The following is a 17,693-nucleotide window of genomic DNA, read 5'->3' on the forward strand; positions in this document are numbered from 1 at the left end:
AGACCTACAGGGCGCCATCGCCACAAACACTGACCGCCTCTTTTTCTTTCTTTTTTGGGCGATACATATTCCAAGAAATGATGTATCATCCATGAACGGCTGCATGAATGTATCATTTTTATAGGGCGAGCAATAACCTGTTGCTTTATTGCGAGTGACTCAGACATACTGGAACATCTCATGATCCTAAACAAAAAAGGGAATAGGGTGATGTCACGCTGCACCAATTCAGTTGTACCTACGTAATCAGACTTTTTCTACCACCACCTGGGATCCAACTGCGTCAGCTACCAAAAAACGCGAAGCTAACTGGCGACACAAAGCAGCTGGGACACTGCCCGCTATCGTTGCCCATGGGCCGAAAGGAATGAGTACTTGGGCAGCGTATTATGACACTGCCCGCTATCGTTGCCCATGGGCCGAGAAGAATGAGTACTTGGGCAGCGTATTTTATCTTCAGTGAGTTTATTACGATTCAATTTCGTAGGCTTAGGGAAACTCCATACACAATCACCGAAATGACTCGGCGCGCATCAGTCCAATGTTTATATACACCTAAAAGGCGGCCTTACTCTGCGTGATACGGCTTACGCATTCGAAATTAGTAATTAGGTTTATTAAGTGATAGCACATCTCCATGGCGTGACAAAAGGCGCAGTGCGGTTCTCAAAAGAACCATGAGGTTCTGTCGGTGGCCATAAATCAACATTGGCTAAAGTGTTGATAGCGCCGCTTTATACTTGCCAATAGGCTATATTTCCTTCTTGCTAGCTATTCAAAGTTTATCAAGTCCGTATATGTGCAGCCACGTACTGAATAACCATACACCAGAAATGCAGTCTTGAGACACTAGTGCCATAGCTCCTTCCAGTAATTTGTGTATACACAAATTACTCGAAGGAGCTATGGCGCTAGTGTCTACGTGAGCTGCAAGCATGGCGGTTCCGCCAGCATTAGAATGGCTGTGAGTACATGAATTTGCCTAAGTTTCATCCCTCTTGCGTTAAATGGCTTTGTGACTTTCTAACGAGATCATTTTCACTAAACATTCTTATTATAAACGCAAAAAATGGCCTTTCATATGCTAAATTTTAACCCATTAACGGCAGATAAAGCGTAGTAAATCACTCAACTAGAACATTTATAGCCACAATAATGAATGTCAAACAAATCCCATGCACATTATTGACCATTCAAAGTGCGGCTACACGATCACATCACCGACGTTCGCTCTACTTACCTCCACAGAAATGTCTAAAACGTAGACGCTGCCACAGTGGTGCCGGTAGGGACAACTTGTTGGGCTGTGATAGAAATCTTAGTGTGTTGAAAGAGTGCTCCAGTGAAGAAACAACGTGGCAGTACATGTTCATGATTATGCCTTCACGCCGACTGCTAAATAGAATAGAGACAGTTAACAAAATAAGTCTACCTCCTCTAGTTGAACTTAGCGTCAAAGAAGGTCACCAGCGCAATTCCACGCGTATTTCTCCGGAATGCCATCAGCGCCAATACGTTCGCACAGACAAACTAAAAACTTATACGCAAACATTACGTTGCTCCTAGGGCTGTTGGCATGAAAAAGGCAGATTGCCTGAGCCAAGTTCTGACAATATTGTTCGAAAAAAGTGGGGAGAATCTATTAGTATTTTTTTGCCTTCTGCTCTTGAGCAGCCATGTATAAGAATAGAAGGAGCACAATGCACCACACTGCATGTGTGGCTATATAGGTGCGTGACAAGGTATGTAATACCGTGTGGGTATTTCTCTCATAAAGGATGCCGTGATAAAACGATCATTCTTCTGCAAGGCTCCGTGTCCATACTATTACATTATTCGAATGTTTTGTAAAATATGAAATCGCCCGCGTTTTCAATATTTTGCGATGTTCACTGTACAAAGAAAAAAGTACGGAAACACGTTAGAAGTACTCATGTAAGCGTTGGTAGTGCACAGCTCTTCTCTCGCTTTGCTTTCTCTTGCGCTATTCAGTCAACATGTTCAATTCACTAAGTGTGCGGCTGAATATGTAGAATAGAATTTATTGATAGGAAAGACAGAGAGGTCGACCTGAGGTAGTGCGCTCTAGTCTGCTACTCTGCACTGGGGAAGAGGGAAGGGGAGTGAAAGTATTGGGATGGATGATGATGATAAGAGAAGTGGTGAGTGCTTATGTACATGAGACAGTTGCCTCGCTAGAGCCGCTCGTCGAGCTTGGTGTCCTGCAGGAACTTCAACAAAACTTTTGTTGCACGCACTGAAATTGCAGTGTCAGGCCATGGGCCGAGGATAGCTTCCTCCGACAGTAGTTGTCTGCCAACGCTGGCTAGGAAACTGTCTAATGTCCTTCGCTCCAGCATATATGCTGGGCAGTCGCACAGTACGTGTTGCAGTGTTTCGGGCATCTGGCAGTGTACACAATCAGGGTTGTTCGATTGGCCGATGAGGTGTGCGTAGCGACGGGTGAAAGCAACGCCGAGCCGAATCCTGTGTAGCAATGATGTTTCGCTCCGTGTAAGCTTCGGGGGCAAACAGAATTTACCGTCTGGGTCAATCGTATGTAGACGTCTGTGAATATTATCAGAGTGGGCTCTATAAGCCTTTGTAAGGTCCTGCATGAGTGCCTTGATCATGGAGTTGGTGTCAGGTCGCGAGTAGGCAATCCGTACTTCATTAGAGAAAGAGGAGGCCGACCTTGCCTCAGTGTCAGCGAGTTCATTACCAAAGACACCACAATGGCTAGGCATCCATTGAAAGGTGATCACGTGGCCACTTAACTCGGCACTGTGATAAAGTTCGACGATTTCCAGCACGAGCAGATAGTATGGTCCTTTCTTTAAAAAGTATTTTAGCGCCTGTAGCGCTGATTTGGCATCGCACAATGTCGTCCATTTATGGGGTGTCTGCGTTCTCATAAAACGGACAGCCTCTCGTATTCCCGCAAGTTCTGCAGCCGTAGATGTCGATTTGTGGTCTAATCGAAATCGTTGAGTAATTCCAAGTTGTGGGATGACAAATGCGGCCGTTGTGGCAGATGGCGTGACCGAACCATCGGTATATACTTGTACAGTTCCACTATATGATGTAAATATATGGGACAGGGTGAGCTGCTTCAAGCCAATGGAGGAAACGTGAGATTTTTTCCGAATTCCGGGTATCTGAAGCCTCACTAGTGGTCTTGGCAATGTCCATGGAGGTGTCACGGGGATGTCGGTGGCCTGGAATCTTGCAGGTACAATGCTTGCGTGACATGCAATAGCTTTAGAAAAAGCACAGTCAAGGTTGGTGCTTGGAAGTGTTGACAGTGGATGGTGTGAGTGTCTGGTTAGCAGGCGAAGATAGGTTCGCACAGGTTCACAAGACCTGTATATGTCGATAGGACAAGCCCGTGCTTCCGCTATTGTGCCCTTAGTTGACGTGCAGCGTGGCAAGCCAAGACATATTCGTAGTGCTTGTGCCTGAAGGCTCTCCAGCGTGCGTATACAAGATGACCCCATGTTAGATAACACAGGCATGCTGTAGCGTATGTAGCCCACGAAAAGTGCCTGGTACACTTGGAGCAAACTTCGCTCAGAGGGGCCCCATCTCAGTCCTGATATTACACGAAGAACGTGTATGAAGTTGGTCAGTTTAGCCCTAAGCGCAGTAACATGTTTGGCCAAGAAAGGCTGCGGTCTATTATGACGCCAAGATATCTCTGGTGGGTGACTAAAGGGAGCGCTGTTCCGTCGACAACGATTGGATAATGTGACATTGATTTGCGCGTGAATGCCATGACTGCACACTTAGTTGCTGAGAGTTGCAGGCCTCTACGGCGCAAGTACTTCGCCGTTATGGTAGCCGCACGTTGGAGCCTTGCACGCTAAGTGTGCGGCTGAGTAGCATTATTTACAACGGCAACGCATTCTTTCATTAATATTTTTGTTACATGCTTCTACAGCCAATCAAAAAAGGTGTTTGAATCAGTGCGCTTCTTCCTGTTGTTACAGAGTATATTTAATGACGAAATTTAACAAACAGGCTAAAGTAAGAGAAAATGCGTTTTCGAATTTTCATTATAATTACGTAATTCCGGAAGAAGCCAACTATCGTCAGCTCCAACTATCGTCGGCCGCCCAGGTCAAATCAAACTTTGGTCACCCCGCTTATCGGTGTCGTAGCCAGCAGGTCTGGCTAATACTCAAATATTATACGGAAATACTCAAAGAAGCTTTACTCAAATATTATCGCGTAAAATCTAATTTTATTTCTGAGGTATCTTATATAATGCACAACACATAACATAAGCTTTGTATGACTTTGAGATTGAAGCACGGTTTGCCACAAGGGCACAAGAGGGTATGCATTCTTCTGCAATTCTGCCCCCGATTTAGCGCCAGAGAATAAATATTTATTTATTTTTACAACAGCTATAACAAACCTGCATGTACTTATATAAGAATACTGATCCAAGTATTTATGGAAATTATGATTTTGTATTGTGAGAAGGTGTCGCGCCTTTGAGAGCAATGCTATAAGTGTCGTCTGCTACGATGCCCGCTCGCAGCGAGCGCGATATTTTTCTCGCAGACGACATGTAGGAACTTGCGAACTCTCTCGCTCTTTATAAAGGCTGCGACGGCTGTCAGGATTGCTGAACGTTTTCAAGTACTTTTAAGCACATGTGCTGCAGTGCTGGCTAGGACGCTTGTGGCCTCCTACGAATATGCTTCATCATCATCATCATCATCATCATCATCATCAGCCTAGTTAGACCCACTGCAGGGCAAAGGCCTCTCCCATACTTCTCCAACTACCCCGGTCATGTACTAATTGTGACCATGTTGTCCCTGCAAACGCCTTAATGTCATCCGCCCACCTAACTTTCTGTCGCCCCTGCTACGCGTCCCTTCCCTTGGAATCCAGTCCGTAACCCTTAATGACCATCGGTTATCTTCCCTCCTCATTACATGTCCGGCCCATGCCCATTTCTTTTTCTTGATTTCAACTAAGATGTCATTTACCCGCGTTTGTTCCCTCACCCAATCTGCTCTTTTGTTATCCCTTAACGTTACACCCATCATTCTTCTTTCCATAGCTCGTTGCGTCGTTCTCAATTTCAGCAGAACCCTTTTCGTAAGCCTCCAGGTTTCTGCCCCATACGTGAGGACTGGTAAAACACAGCTGTTATACACTTTCCTCTTGAGGGATAGTGGTAACCTGCTGTTCATGATTTGAGAATGCCTGCCAAACGCACCCCAGCCCATTCTTATTCTTCTGGTTATTTCAGCCTCATGATCCGGATCCGTGGTCACTACCTGCCCTAAGTAGATGTATTCCCTTACCACTTCCAGTGCCTCGCTACCTATCCTAAACTGCTGTTCTCTTCCGAGACTGTTAAACATTAGTTTTCTGCAGATTAATTTTCAGACCCACCTTTCTGCTTTGCCTCTCCAGGTCAGTGAGAATGCATTGCAATTGGTCTCCTGAGTTACTAAGCAAGGCAATATCATCACCGAATGGCAAGTTGCTAAGGTATTCTCCATCAACATTTATCCCCAATTCTTTCCACTCCAGGTCTCTGAATACCTCCTGTAAACATGCTGTGAATAGTATTGGAGAGATCGTATCTCCCTGTCTGACGCCTTTCTTTATTGGGATTTTGTTGCTTTCTTTGTGGAGGATTACGGTGGCTGTGGAACCGCTATAGATAGCTTCCAGTATCTTTACATATGGCTCATCTACACCCTGATTCCGTAATGCCTTCATGACTGCTGATGTTTCGACTGAATCAAACGCTTTTTCGTAATCAATGAAGGCTATATATAAGGGTTGGTTATATTCCGCACATTTCTCTATCACCTGATTAATAGTGTGAATATGGTCTATTGTTGAGTAGCCTTTACGGAATCCTGCCTGGTCCTTTGGTTGACAGAAGTCTAAGGTGTTCATGATTTTATTTGCGATTACCTTAGTAAATACTCTTTAGGCAACATACAGTAAGCTGATCGGTCTATAATTTTTCAAGTCTTTGGCGTCCCCTTTCTTATGGATTAGGATTACGTTAGCGTTCTCCCAAGATTCCGGTTCGTTCGAGGTCATGAGGCATTGTGTATATAGGGTGGCCAGTCTTTCTAGGACAGTGTTCCCACCATCCTTCAACAAATCTGCTGTTACCTGATCCTCCCCAGCTGCCTTCCCCCTTTGCATAGCTCCCAAGGCGTTCTTTACCTCTTCCGGCGTTACTTGTGGGATTTCAAGTTCCTCTAGACTATTCTCTCTCACCTTATCGTCGTGGGTGTTACTGGTACTGTATAAATCTCTATAGAACTCCTCAGCCACTTGAACTATCCCATCCATATTAGTAACTATATTGCCGGCTTTGTCTCTTAACGCATACACCTGATTCTTGCCTATTCCTAGTTTCTTCTTCACTGCTTTTAGCCTTCCTCCGTTCCTGAGAGCCTGTTCAATTCTATCCATATTATAATTCCTTATGTCAGCTGTCTTACGCTTGTTGATTAACTTCTAAAGTTCTGCTCGTTCTATTCCAGCTGTAGGGTTAGAGGCTTTCATACATTGGATTTTCTTGATCAGAGCTTTCGTCTCCTGCGATAGCTTACTGGTATCCTGTCTAACGGAGTTACCACCGACTTCTATTGCACACTCCTTAATGATGCCCACAAGATTGTCGTTCATTGCTTCAACACTAAGGGCCTTTTCCTGAGTTAAAGCCGCATACCTGTTTTGTAGCTTGATCTGGAATTCTTCTATTTTCCCTCTTAGCGCTAACTCATTGATCGGCTTCTTATGTACGAGTTTCTTCCGTTCCCTCCTCAGGTCTAGGCTAATACGAGTTCTTACCATCCTATGGTCACTGCAGCGCACCTTGCCGAGCACGTCTACATATTGTATGATGTCAGGGTTCGCGCAGAGTATGAAGTCGATTTCATTTCTAGTCTCACCATTCGGGCTCCTCCACGTCCACTTTCGTCTAACCCGCTTGCGGAAAAAGGTATTCATTATCCGCATATTATTCTGTTCTGCAAACTCTACTAATAACTCTCCTCTGCTATTCCTAGAACCTATGCCATATTCCCGCACTGACTTGTCTCCAGCCTGCTTCTTGCCTACCCTGGCATTGAAGTCGCCCAATTCGTGTAATTCGTAATTCGTGCAATTCGTGTAATTATAATAACCCTAATAGGACTACTTTCGAAAAAAAAGAACGGCCCAGAGGGCTGTACTACGAGTGTTATGACTGATAATTCTCTCTCTCTCTCTCTCTCTCTCTATATATATATATATATATATATATATATATATATATATATATATATAGATATCATCTCATCTATGGGGTCGAATTCGAGCGCTGTTGCTTTTTCTCCGCGTGTAGTAGTTAAGAGAGCCAGTTTAAGCGAGGAGAAGAAGAAAGGAAAGGAAAGTTTCTGAAGCAAAATTGCAGCGTCGTGGTTTTAAAGCGCACCCGCGGTAGCGAAACGGACGGCGATATAAGCGTGCGTGGCCGTGATACGCACACGACAAACTGCCTTAAAATATTTAGACTTGAGGGAAAGCTTCGTTAACAAACGATAACAAGGCAATGAGCACTCAAAAACGACGAGAGAAATTATTGAGACGTGGAAAATTTCCTTGAAATAAGTTTGGTTTGCGAGACACATCCTTGTAAGTATTGCGCTTTTTAAAGGATGAGGGGAATATGCGCTCACCGAGAGGGCAGCGTCCGCACGAGACCACCACCAGGCACCTTACTGAGACATGGAGGGCTTTGCGGCCGGAACAAAGCCTCCCTTCTCTGCCGGCCAAGCGCAGATGTTTGTGTCGCGCTGTGGGGTCGAAGCCCTGACGAGAAAGCGAGGGCATGGTTAACGTTGAAAGAACGCGTTTAGACCATTTTGATCTTGGTTTGTTAAGTGTGTTAGGGTGGCGCTGTAGCGTTACGTGTTCTATGAAACTTCAGAAGAGCAAAAAGGAGGGCATACTGATGCAATACATAGACAGTTGTACTTCCAGTGGCTTGACAATCGAATTTTATTGAGGACTTCATTAGGCATTGCTCGTTTATGTGCTAATTGAAATGTGTGTTTTAGGACTTTGAAACACAAACTTGCTTGTGGTAGAAAAGGTTGCTGCCTCCTGGCTGTAGTCAGGTGTCGCAAAATGGGTAAGTGCAAAGCCAAGCCATAACAGCTCCTGGCAGCCGCTTCAGAAGCGAATATGCTTAAGTATATTTTATATTGACGTACCGCTTCTGAAGCGGCCGCCAGGAGCTGTTATGGCTTGGCTTTGCACTTACCCATTTTGCGACACCTGACTACAGCCAGGAGGCAGCAACCTTTTCTACCACAAGCAAGTTTGTGTTTCAAAGTCCTAAAACACACATTTCAATTAGCACATAAACGAGCAATGCCTAACGAAGTCCTCAATAAAATTCGATTGTCAAGCCACTGGAAGTACAACTGTCTATGTATTGTATCAGTAGTGCCTTCCTTTTGCTCTTCTGAAGTTTCATAGAACACGTAACGCTACAGCGCCATCCTAACACACGTAACGAACCAAGGTCAAAATGGTCTAAACGCGTTCTTTCAACGTTAACCATGCCCTCGCTTTCTCGTCAGGGCTTCGACACCACAGCGCGACACAAACATCGGCCCCGCCGCTGGCCGAGCGCGCTATCGCCACTTCGAGCAGCAGAGCAAACTTTTGCGTAGCACCGTCCCACTGCGGGTTATAGCAATTAGGCTTGGAGCGAAACAAAAACTGCCAAAAAATAACTGTAGACTAGCTCCCCAGTCAACAAAATACCAATCCGTAGCGTGTACTTCCCATCATTCCCATGATAGTTGAACGATCACAGCACCACATTTCCCTTTAGTTATAGTAATATGAAACTCTATGCTGCTGGGCACTCCTGGGTAGACGCATTGGCAGACTAATGGATAGCGCTTGAAAAATGTGCAAATTGGATTTCGCTACTGTCCGTCAGTCAAGCTGGTAAAGGACAAAGACGGTCCGCAACACGTAGCGTGGTCAGACTGTAGCATATAAGCACGAGCACGCACTCAAGCCCTATCGTGCACAAAGCAAGCGCTGCGCATACCTACTGCATGTAACTGCGGTGTTCTACGTACCCTAGACTCCGCGGCCGCCGGGGTGTGGCGCCACGAGTCCACTGACTAATCGCAGTGGGCCTGGCTGAGGGCAACCGCGTTTGACGTACGTTCGACGCGTCGTAGGCGCCAAGATCGGTGGCGGCGTCTACGCTAACATCCAAAACCAAATTTGACTGCGCGCCACGGTGATATTCAGAAGGCGCAGCATTGTGGGCATGCCCCGCTCCGCCGTAGCCTTCGCAGTGCAAAGCACTGACGAGGGAACGGGAGCACAGAATGTTTGATTGCGAAAACGCTGCTTCTGCCGAACGCATTGAAGTACTTTTTGCGGCAAAATATTTCTGAAATAGCCTTCAAATGCATTTCTCCTCATGGATAAAAAGTGGTTCAGGGCCTCTTTGACACATGCCCATTAATTAATAATTGCTGCACTTATAAAGCAATAGTTTGTTGAAAATCACCAATTTCTTCTGTCAGTAAACCATCTGAAGCCAGAAGGATGAACTTTTGTAAGAAAGTTTTGTAAGAAATTTTATGATCGCCTGTACTCTGCTCGCATCCTAATGCGCTTATTTGGAAACATTTTAACCGAAACAAAACGAAGACCCTTCATTGCATTCGCCTTGTTTTATTTTATACCAAGTATGGCGCACATTAGTGCTGGGAGCCTGTGTCCTCCAGAAGGAGCAGGCAGTTCGTCCCTCGAATTCATCAAATTATTTCCTACTACACGCAAGTAAGCGTGGTTCGATCAAGACGAAACCAGAAAATGGCGGGCCATTTCGCCTTGAATTTATTGCCTGTTGAGCAGGAATGGTGTTTTTGTTTTTTACGGGGGAATTCACCTTTCATTCGAAACTGAATGCCTAAAGAAATGGGCAATAGAAGTAAAGAACATCATTTCAGAACGCACAATTAAAGAATGCGTTTGATATAATTTTTCTGTTCACTATATACCGCCTGGTTCTTTCTTTTTCTAATATCTACATCTGTTCTATATCGGAAAGAGTAGCCGCGGCTACCAATGGGGCCAGTATCATCTGATTATCATGCGTAAATCCATTCTCATTTATCCATGGCCTATCGCAGCAATATACCGATTCGGTTAAAGTAATAAATGCGCTTGCTTTTTAAAGGTTACCCACTGCATATAAGAAAACAGTTAAATGCGATTTTAAGGAACAAATCGAAGCACCTTTTATTGTGCGAAAACCTTGTTAAGACGATCCTTGCAGACTTATACTCATATGTACCGATGAAGGTATAAGAAAAACAGCGTGCTGTAAAATCTACACAGATGACCGTTACAGACAGCTGAATTTCTTATCGATGGTGTGAGTTAAAATTCCTGCAGCCCTGGCAGCTAGATCAATATACCAAACTGACACGAAATCATGGTACCTATATTGAAAAAAAAAAAAAAAAACATTACTGATCTTAATTTCGATTTAGGTTATGCTACACACGAAACAAAACTCGCAATTTCGTTCGCACGTGCCTTACTTGGCGTGTCTCCTATTGTGTACACCTACTAAGTACTTTGGGCACAGCCCGACACATAAGGAACAAACGGTCCGTGCTCCACCTGTACAATCTCTTTACTAGCGGCCGCGCTTTTAATGAAAAGCAGGAAGTGAGAGCCAAGGAGGTAAAAAAGAATCGCAGCTTAGTAAAACAAAGAAAACAACATCTCCCATAGCTTCGCGTTATGCACTTGGCTGCAGTGATGAACTAAGATTCCTACTTTTCACCGCATGTCCTACTACACCGCATTCAGTTGGTCTGGGTTAAGCCAGAACCCGTGCGTGACGACTCACCCTCAAGCTGTCTGTTGTTTCACGGCGGCGATTCTCTGGGGGATTTGCGGTAACCAACGCAAATAAGAGCAGACAGACTGCAAGTTTCAGCGAAGCCATCTTCGAACAATAGTTGACGGCACGTCGACTCTGTTTGAGGAAAAAATATTCTTTCTCGACAGGGTCTAACGTGCTCTTGGCTGTGCCTCTAAATATCTGCCCGAAAAAAGAGGCAGAGGGGAACCCAAGAGCGCAGACTTAGTGTCTTTTGCAAGAAATCAAAAACAAGCACTCAAAGAAGAAAATCTAACACACTTGACCCCACAAAAAAACAGACAGGACACTGCTGTTCGGTCGCGGGCCACTTTTGCACTGGTTGCGTTGCTAGCTAAGTGACCTGAGAAAACGGAGAAGGGAAACAGGAGATGACTCCGGTCAAAAGCCTTTGCGATAGGCAGTGAGTGGTTTGTGGCCTTAGCTCATGTCCAGTGGAGGGCGGGACGGCTTCAGATGTTTTTTCTTGCTCAGTAACACGAAAGCAGATAGGGCGACGTGACCGACATCTCAATGGAGGAGCGTTGTCTGAACCGGAGTAGAGGCCGCCATAGCTGGTTTTTCTGAAGCGTGCTGCTCGTTTTGCAGTTCTTTTCATTTGAACTGCTGCAAAGTGCACGTTATCTGGTCTGCCTGAAAACGCGGAAAAGTAATAGGTCAGTAAACTTCCTCTCTTTTTTCGTCGTTACTTGGAATGTGAAAGAAGAAAGATGCCAAGTTAAAGCAATATGGATATATTCTTTGTACCATGACTCAAGGATTCCGGATGTGTGAAGGAATGCGGATCATTTCTTAACGCCTGGGCTTTTTAACGCGCACCACCCGATGCATGGTACACGGATGTTATTGCATTTCACCCCCCATTCATAGGCAGCCGCCTCGGCCAAAACATGATCTCGTGCCCTCGGGCTTAAGAAATGTAAACGGTGTCGTCTATTCTGGTGTCTCACTGTACGGAGAAATAGGCGTCGTGTTTCCAACTTATATTCTTCATGTACATATAACGTGAAGTGTGCTTTTTACGGGAATTTCTCTTGTTATCCATAGTATTATTGTTGTAAAAGTGTGCATTGAACCTGTTTTATCTATTTCCATTTACATGTTTTGATGTTCTTAGCGTTTGTTATATCAAACATGCATTGCATGTGTAATCATATGCCCACCTGCTATGGTCTCGATATGAGACTGGCACTATTGTGAATAAATAAATAAATATTGTTTTGTGGGGAGGTATTTCCTTTCGGGCCATAGTAAGTGCGCATTTTTCTGGACCATTCTGGTATCCAATGATCTGCTACTGCGAAATGGTTGCTTCGAAACAACATTCGGAATTTTTTTACGAAGCCTTCTCCGAATCAAGCCACATTTTAATGTGTGCGTGATCCCCCTTTAGCAACACAGTAGCCCGCATGCGCCCTACCTAGCGGCAAGTGCCGCAAACCTTTTGTGCGGCTTCGGTGGTTTGTGGAGTTAACGACGCGCGCGCATGCAACAGTGCGGGCAGCCTGAAGAATAGTAGACGTGAACGCGAACTCCTTTTTGTCAGAGCAGCGACGACCACGCTTTAGCTGTGCTAGTGTAGAGCGACATGGAAAACTCCCGATACAGCTTTCGATTGCTCAGTACGTGGTACGTAAAAGTGTTTTTCCCAGCTTGAATGAAGCCCAAGAATAAACTCAAAGTGCCTCGAGCGGCCAGTCGCGCGGTGATATTGCGTGCACTCGCGGTCTTCTTCCACGCTCGGAAAAACACGTTAATGTGCCACGTATTGATAACCGAAAGCTGTATCGGGAGTTTATGTCGCTCTACAATTTTCTCACTGACATTTTTCATATAATTATAAGATTTGACAACTTTATTAACTAAATAAGAACATTATTTAAATAGGGGGAATAAAAAAATAATTTTGATGTCTCCAAGCGACGGCAAACAACAATATCTTGGTTCTGTCCACCTACGTGACTTAACTTAGCTGCGACACCCGGTATATTTTGCTAACACCAAATTAAATCTTTTAGAGAAGATGCTACTAAAAAAGTTATTTCTTCTAGAGATCTGAATATACTGCTATTCATAGAGTTGTTTATGTAGATTTTAAATATTTAATCAGATTTTGTGAAGCTGTTACATTTTATTGGTTATATCCTGCACAACTGCAAAATATAGTGATCTTTGGAGGCACCTCCTTGTTGAATAAATTTTCACGAGAGTCATCGTGCTGTACGAGTCCGCGTAGCTGCGGAACCTGGCTGGTACGTTCGAACCCGATTGTCCGTATTGCGGAGATCCATTCTGCCCATTAGAACGCATGCTCTGGCGTCGTCCCTCGTTACGGGACCACGATCGTCTCCCCACGGAAGAAGAACGGGAGGAGGCGCTCAAGAGCTCCAACCTCGCCGCTCAGCTACGGGCCGTCCAGAGGGCCCGCGGCGCGGCGGTCAGGCACGGCCTGCCCGCCCCGACGTGGGAGCGGCCCGCAGTGGCTCCTCCCTCGTGAGGGGCTCTCAGAGTCGCTCCTTAGGACTTAAATAAATTTCAATGCCTGCCTGAATCGTGCTGTAGCTTTTTAGTGGCGCGAGCATGGAGTGACACTGTTGACTTTTGCGCAGCACCTCCGGTTCACTTCCTGATACGAGCGGGGACGAAACTGAACATAAATCAGAGAAAGACAGAAAAAAATTTGCACAATATTAATGAGTTTCACTAAAGATATGATATTAGTGCATAAGTTTAATTACAAGTTGAGCTACTGAAGCGTGTGAAATGATTAGAATTAGAAATCGCTGATTACCACACACCAAAGCACAGAATTGTAGTTTTTAGTGACCCGCCACATGAGCACGACTTTGGCAAAATACTTGGAGACCTGGAAGTAGTAAGCGGAAGTAATTGTGTCAATAATGAAGTCACACACGAGAAGATGACATGATATATAACCGGCTAATTAATGGTAAACAGTCGCTTGGCATAGACTGAACGCCTGCCTAGCAGTGCGGATGTAACATCACTCCCTCCTCTGTCGCTTCTCCTCTACCGGCGCTCGCTCGCAACAGCTGCGCACGCACGCTCGTTACATGCTCTGACGTCAGCAGCAGAGAGGGTGCGCAAGGCGCTCTTCTTGCACCCCGCCAGGTGCCGTTCGCCTTCCCACGCTCCACGCCCACATATCGCGCCAGGGGAAAGCCGTTCGCTTACTTAGCCTAAATAACACCAACGCTGAGATGCGAGTGGCACTAAGAGACATCTTAGTCAAATATTATGGTCGCCTACCATTTTTTGGTTCTTTGCAGATTGCAAAGTGCTGATATCTATGCAACCTGCACGTATAATTCATTTCAACATTCAGGTTACTCACCAGATAGTACCGCTTGGTCACTTAGGCTAAAAGCTGTGTGCACAGCCTGACAGAGGCCGGCGTAGCTGTTACAAGCCAGATACAGCGGAACGGCAAAAACAAGACACTTAACAACAATACGTGATGTGGAATTAAGCATATATGCTAATAAACGATACCAACAAATAAAAATAATGTAGAATGAAAATAAGAAGAGTGCGTCATCAATACATTTATTACAACACTTTTACAAAAATCGCTCGCAACTGAGATTACGACATGCAATGCGTTTCTTTGTATTTGTTCAGAGGTAAAGGAAGATTATGCTGTGACACTTGTAGTTTGTAATCTCTGCGATAACGTAGAAGAAACCACATGTCTGTGCTGGGTGTATTTAACACAGGCCTGTGTAGACATAAGCTCCCCGTTGTCTCTAAGAGCTGCCTAAATATTTTATTTCAAGATAAATAGACGCCAGAACACGAGTCATACATAGTCGTTATACGAATTAGGGTAAAGTTTTGAAAAGCACTCACACTAGAGTCACCATATTCAAGGTTTCCAATCTGTCGTATAACTCTTTTGCAATGTTCGAACTTTTTTGCTTTTTATTTGATGTTAGCCAGACCAAAATACAGTAATTAATTCGAGAAGCAAATAGTGAATAATATATTTTAATTTTAATATTTAAGGAAGCACACGACAACGTGACATCACACCACTGATGGATGCAAGACTTTTACACAGGTTTAAAATGTGTGAATACCATGTAAGATTCGAAAACAGTGTTACGCCTAGTAAAGTCTGTTTCTCAACGATTTCAATTTCATCATTTCTGTTTCTAATGACGTGCTCTAACATCTTAGCCTTGCCTCTGGCTCGCAAAAAAAAACATAACTTTCTTTTTTTGAAGAATTAATTTTGAGTGAGTTTGATGAAGACCAGCTGACAAGCTTGTTAAGCATGGTTACAGTCGGCTGGCAGTTTGGTCGCATTAGGACCAGAAAGAAGCACGGTGCAATCCTCTGCATATAAGGAACTTTACTGCCAAAACAATGTTAATTACGATATTGCTGCATTAACTGATCTTCTAAAGAAGGACCTGCCGTTTACGTGGCGCCCCGCTCAAACTGCCGCGTTTGTCCACCTTACCAACATTCTCACCACGCCACCCATACTGGCCTACTTTGAGAAGTCCTCTCCTACAGAGGTGCGTACCGATTGCAGTGGTGACGGTATCGGAGCCGTCTTAGCGCAGAGCCAACAGGGTCAAGATCGTGTTTAAGGCCTACGCTAGCCGCCTCCTCACAGCAGCGGAGCACAACTATTCGATTACAGATCGTGGATGCCTGGCTCTCGAGCTGTCGGCTGAACTGACCAGCGCTGCAGTTATCCTTTGTAAATATACCTTGGAAATAGTCTCCAGTTCTTAATCATTTTTTATTATGGGGTTTTACGTGCCAAAACCAATTTCTGATTATGAGGCATGCCGTAATGGAGGACTCCAGAAATTTCAACCACCTGGGGTTCTTTAACGTGCAGCTAAATCTAAGCACACGGTGCTTTCGCATTTCGCCCCTATCGGAATGTGGCCGCCGTGGCCGGGATTCAATCCCGTGACCTCGTGCTCAGCTGCCCAACACCATAGCCACTGAGCAACCAAGGCGGGTCTTAATCCTTCGTTCGCGTAACACTACTTATGTTAACATTCAACAGAGGTGGCTTCAATACGCTTCCTTGCGGTATGCCTCTTGTTATTGTTAGCAAGGATGACTTGTGCGTGCTGATACATATATATTATCTCCTGTTGGAAAGGTAGGTTCTAATTAAAGATAAAGGTTTGCCGTGTATTCCACAGATCGATAACTTATGTGTTAAAATTTTAACGTCAAATGAATCAAACACTCTGCAGAACTTGTTCAACTATCATTTCATAATTATTTTTTATTAATTAAAACTAAACAGCTCTCATAGCAATTCATTGTTTCCAGGCACCTGATCAATAACAGTAATACCAGGTTTGCACGTAACACCAATTTTCTACTACCTATGGTTCATTCTAATTATGGAAAATGGCATCACCGTTCACTGTTATAAAACTGTGGAATCGTTTACCCATCAGCTTTAAATCTTCATCCTTTCAAACATTTAGTCATGCCCTCAAGCTGTTTTATATGTATAACTAAGTTTACGTCATTAATTACACTACATTTGCCATTTCTATGTATTGACAGATTTTTTATGCCGTATAGGCTTTTACATAGACAATTCGTTCCCGTTAATTTTATTTTTCTACGTTGTACTTTCACGATTGTGTTTGCTTCTTTTAGTCAACTTGCTCTTCTTGTATACATCTCTCCATTGTTATTATGAACCGAAAGTCCCGTTGTAATCTTTGACATTGGGACCCTCATTTCTATATTGTCTCTTACCAATACATTTATTTTAAAGAATAAACTGAAACTGAAGTCTACGACTAAGAATAGAGGTATTAGTTTCTTTTGGATGTCTGTTAGTACGTGTTCTTTCACTTCTAATAATGCTGATTCCATTAATCTTCCTTTAAGAAAAATATATTGTGGATTTGAAAAAAGCTCTATCCTCTGAAGAAAGTTGTTGAGCCGATAATACAAGATTTTTTTCAAAGGAAGAAAGGAAGACCACGAAGTGCGGACGTGCTTTGTGTTGGCTCCGGTACTTTCCTAAGTTTTTGGCGGATTATCGAACTTCTTCGATAATTCTTCCATTCGAGCTAAACCCCCGATCGGCGCTTGGCCCGGACCGGGTTACCTACAAGACTCTCCGTAGCTTAGAGAACGGGTCGATCACCCGCCTCGCGACCTACGTCAACAAGTGCTGGCGAGGGGGCTCCCTTCCCGAAGTGTGGAAATGGGCCCACGTTATCATGATTCCAAAAACCAGGCAAGCAAGTTACGCTCCATAATCTGAGACTGGTTTCGCTTACGTCTTGCATCGGCAAAGTCGTGGAACCCGCAGTTCTCACCCGCGTCACCGCCTCTCTCGAAGACCGTGACACATTCCCGTACACCATGCTAGGATTCCGCCGCAATCTCTGCGCACAGGACGTATTGCTTCAGCTTATACATTATACACACCAAATCGTAGACGACACTACCAGCTCCACTAAGGCAATTCTCGGCCTAGATATTAAAAAGGCCTTTGACAACGTTAAACACAAAACGATCTTAAAAACATTTAGAACATTAGGACTAGGCCAAAGAACGTATAATTACGTTAGAGATTACCTCGCGGGCAGGCGCGCATGCATCTTCCTCGGCGACGAGGAATCGCCAGAATTTGAGACGGGTCCGTCAGGCACGCCGCAAGGATCCATTATATCACCATTACTCTAATTTAGTTCTACTCGGTCTA

The 17,693-nt window shown here is 44.4% G+C and overlaps 1 protein-coding gene across 1 annotated transcript in view; it reads right to left on the reverse strand.

The window, feature by feature from the left end:
• The window catches only part of LOC126535295 (uncharacterized), a 32,615-nt gene extending 21,480 nt beyond the window's left edge, over positions 1 to 11,135 (reverse strand). The window contains exon 1 of the mRNA XM_050182184.3: positions 10,934 to 11,135. Within this exon, the coding sequence (XP_050038141.1) occupies positions 10,934 to 11,032 (99 nt within the window). The 5' untranslated portion in view covers positions 11,033 to 11,135. The remainder of the gene's footprint in view (positions 1 to 10,933) is intronic.
• Between the last annotated feature and the right edge of the window lie 6,558 nt (positions 11,136 to 17,693).

The sequence above is a fragment of the Dermacentor andersoni genome, chromosome 7 (genome assembly GCF_023375885.2).
Source record: "Dermacentor andersoni chromosome 7, qqDerAnde1_hic_scaffold, whole genome shotgun sequence".
NCBI lineage: Eukaryota > Metazoa > Arthropoda > Arachnida > Ixodida > Ixodidae > Dermacentor > Dermacentor andersoni.